Source organism: Mandrillus leucophaeus, unplaced genomic scaffold, assembly GCF_000951045.1.
Source record: "Mandrillus leucophaeus isolate KB7577 unplaced genomic scaffold, Mleu.le_1.0 Scaffold84, whole genome shotgun sequence".
NCBI classification, from domain to species: Eukaryota; Metazoa; Chordata; class Mammalia; order Primates; family Cercopithecidae; genus Mandrillus; species Mandrillus leucophaeus.
This window is the reverse complement of record NW_012109141.1, coordinates 5,273,550-5,275,478: the sequence shown is the minus strand read 5'-3', so window position 1 is coordinate 5,275,478 and position 1,929 is coordinate 5,273,550. Positions and strand designations below refer to the sequence as shown.

General features: G+C 38.2%; 1 protein-coding gene across 1 annotated transcript in view; it reads right to left on the bottom strand.

Moving 5' to 3' along the window:
• RTTN (rotatin) overlaps window positions 1-1,929 on the bottom strand; it is a 202,905-nt gene that overhangs the window by 141,490 nt on the left and 59,486 nt on the right. Inside the window, exon 19 of the mRNA XM_011968360.1 lies at window positions 632-731. Coding sequence (XP_011823750.1) covers window positions 632-731 — 100 coding nt within the window. The remainder of the gene's footprint in view (window positions 1-631; window positions 732-1,929) is intronic.

The following is a 1,929-nucleotide window of genomic DNA, read 5'->3' as shown; positions in this document are numbered from 1 at the left end:
AACCTAATGTAAATGATGAGTTGATGAGTGCAGCAAACCAACATGGCACATGTATACCAATGTATCAAACCTGCACATTGTGCACATGTACCCTAGAACTTAAAGTATAATTTAAAAAATAAAAAAAAAAACGTTTAAAGAAAAGGCATAGCTACAGTGTATTATTTTTATTTTACCTACCACAAAAGTATTATTTAATTAAATTCCCTAAGCAAGATGGTACAAATCAAAAATACGATGCATGCACTCAGTAAACTGAGGAAGGAACATGCACTTCACTATTGGAAATATACTAATATTTTAGAAAGAAGATAATTCTATCGAACAGCATTTTACAGGTCAAATAATAAGGGGTTAGCAAACTTTTTCTGTAAAGAACCAGGTAGTAAGCATGTTGTTAGGTTTTGTTAGACAGACACATATGGTCTCTTGCACATTCTTTCGTTTTTTTTTGGTTTTGTTAACAACTCTAAAGATGCAAAAACCATTCTTGAGGGCTGTCAAAAAAAAAAAAAGGCCACAGGCTGGGTCTGGCCCATAAACCATAGTTGCCAACTCCTGCCAGTACCACACAGCAATCTAAAATTCTATTATCAGCAGTACAGCAATCACTTTCCTTAGGATGCATTACCTTGCATAATCACAGCTAACTGTTCGGCAGCTGACTTTCTCAAAACAAGATCAACATCATCTGAGGTGAAGATTTCATACACCTTTTCAACAGTCTCCGACTACAAACCAAAAAAAAAAAAAACCCAAAATTACATTTTTCTGCTTCCAATTCTCCAGTAAGATTTTACAGTTTGTGCCCTATGAACAAAAGCTCAAAAAATCAACTTATTTAAATAACCAATGTATTTACATGTAAATTCACACAATGCTGGGTTGAGTAAGTAGTTCTGTATTCAGATCTTCGAGGAATTGCCACACTGCTCTTCACAATGGTTGAACTAATTTACACTCTCATCAACAGTGTGTAAGTATTCCCTTTTCTCCATAACCTCACCAGTATCTGCTATTTTTTTACTTTTAATAATAGCCATTCTGGCCGGGCGCGATGACTCATGTCTACAATCCCAGCACTCTGGGAAGCTGAGCTGGGCAGATCATCTGAGGTCAGGAGTTCGAGACAAGCTTGGCTAACATGGTGAAACCCCATCTCCACTAAAAATACAAAAGGCCAACACGGTGAAACTCCGTCTCTACTAAAAATACAAAAATTAGCTGGGCATGGTGGTACACACCTGTAATCCCAGCTACTCGGGAGGCTGAGACAGGAGAATCGTTTGAACCCAGGAGGCGTAGGTGGCAGTGATCCAAGATCGCACCACTGCACTCCAGCCTGGGCAACAAGAGCGAAACTCCGTCTCACAAAAAAAAAAAAAAATAGCCATTCTGACTGGTGTGAGATGGTCCGTCATAGCAGCTTTGACTTGCATTTCTCTAATGATCAGTGATATGGAGCTCCTTTCCATATGCCTTTTGGCCACAGGTATGTCTTCTTCTGAAAAATGTCTGTTCTGTCCTTTATCCACTTTTTAATGGAATTGTTTGCTTTTTTCTTGTAAATTTGTTTAAGTTCCTTATGGATGTTGGATACCCAAAGAAACACAAATCATTCTACCATAAAGATGCATGCATGTGTATGTTCACTGCAGCACTATTCACAATAGCAAACACACAGAATCAACCTACATGCCCATCAATGGCAGATTGGATAAAGAAAATGGGGTACATATATACCATAGAGTACTATGTAACCTTAAAAAAGAAGGAGATCATGTCTTTTGAGGGAACATGGATGAAGCCGGAGGCCACTATCCTTAGCAAAAAAACACAGGAACATAAAACCAAATACTGCATGTTCTCATTTATATGCGGGAACTAAATAATGAAAACACAAGGACACAAAGGGGGAACAACGGAGAC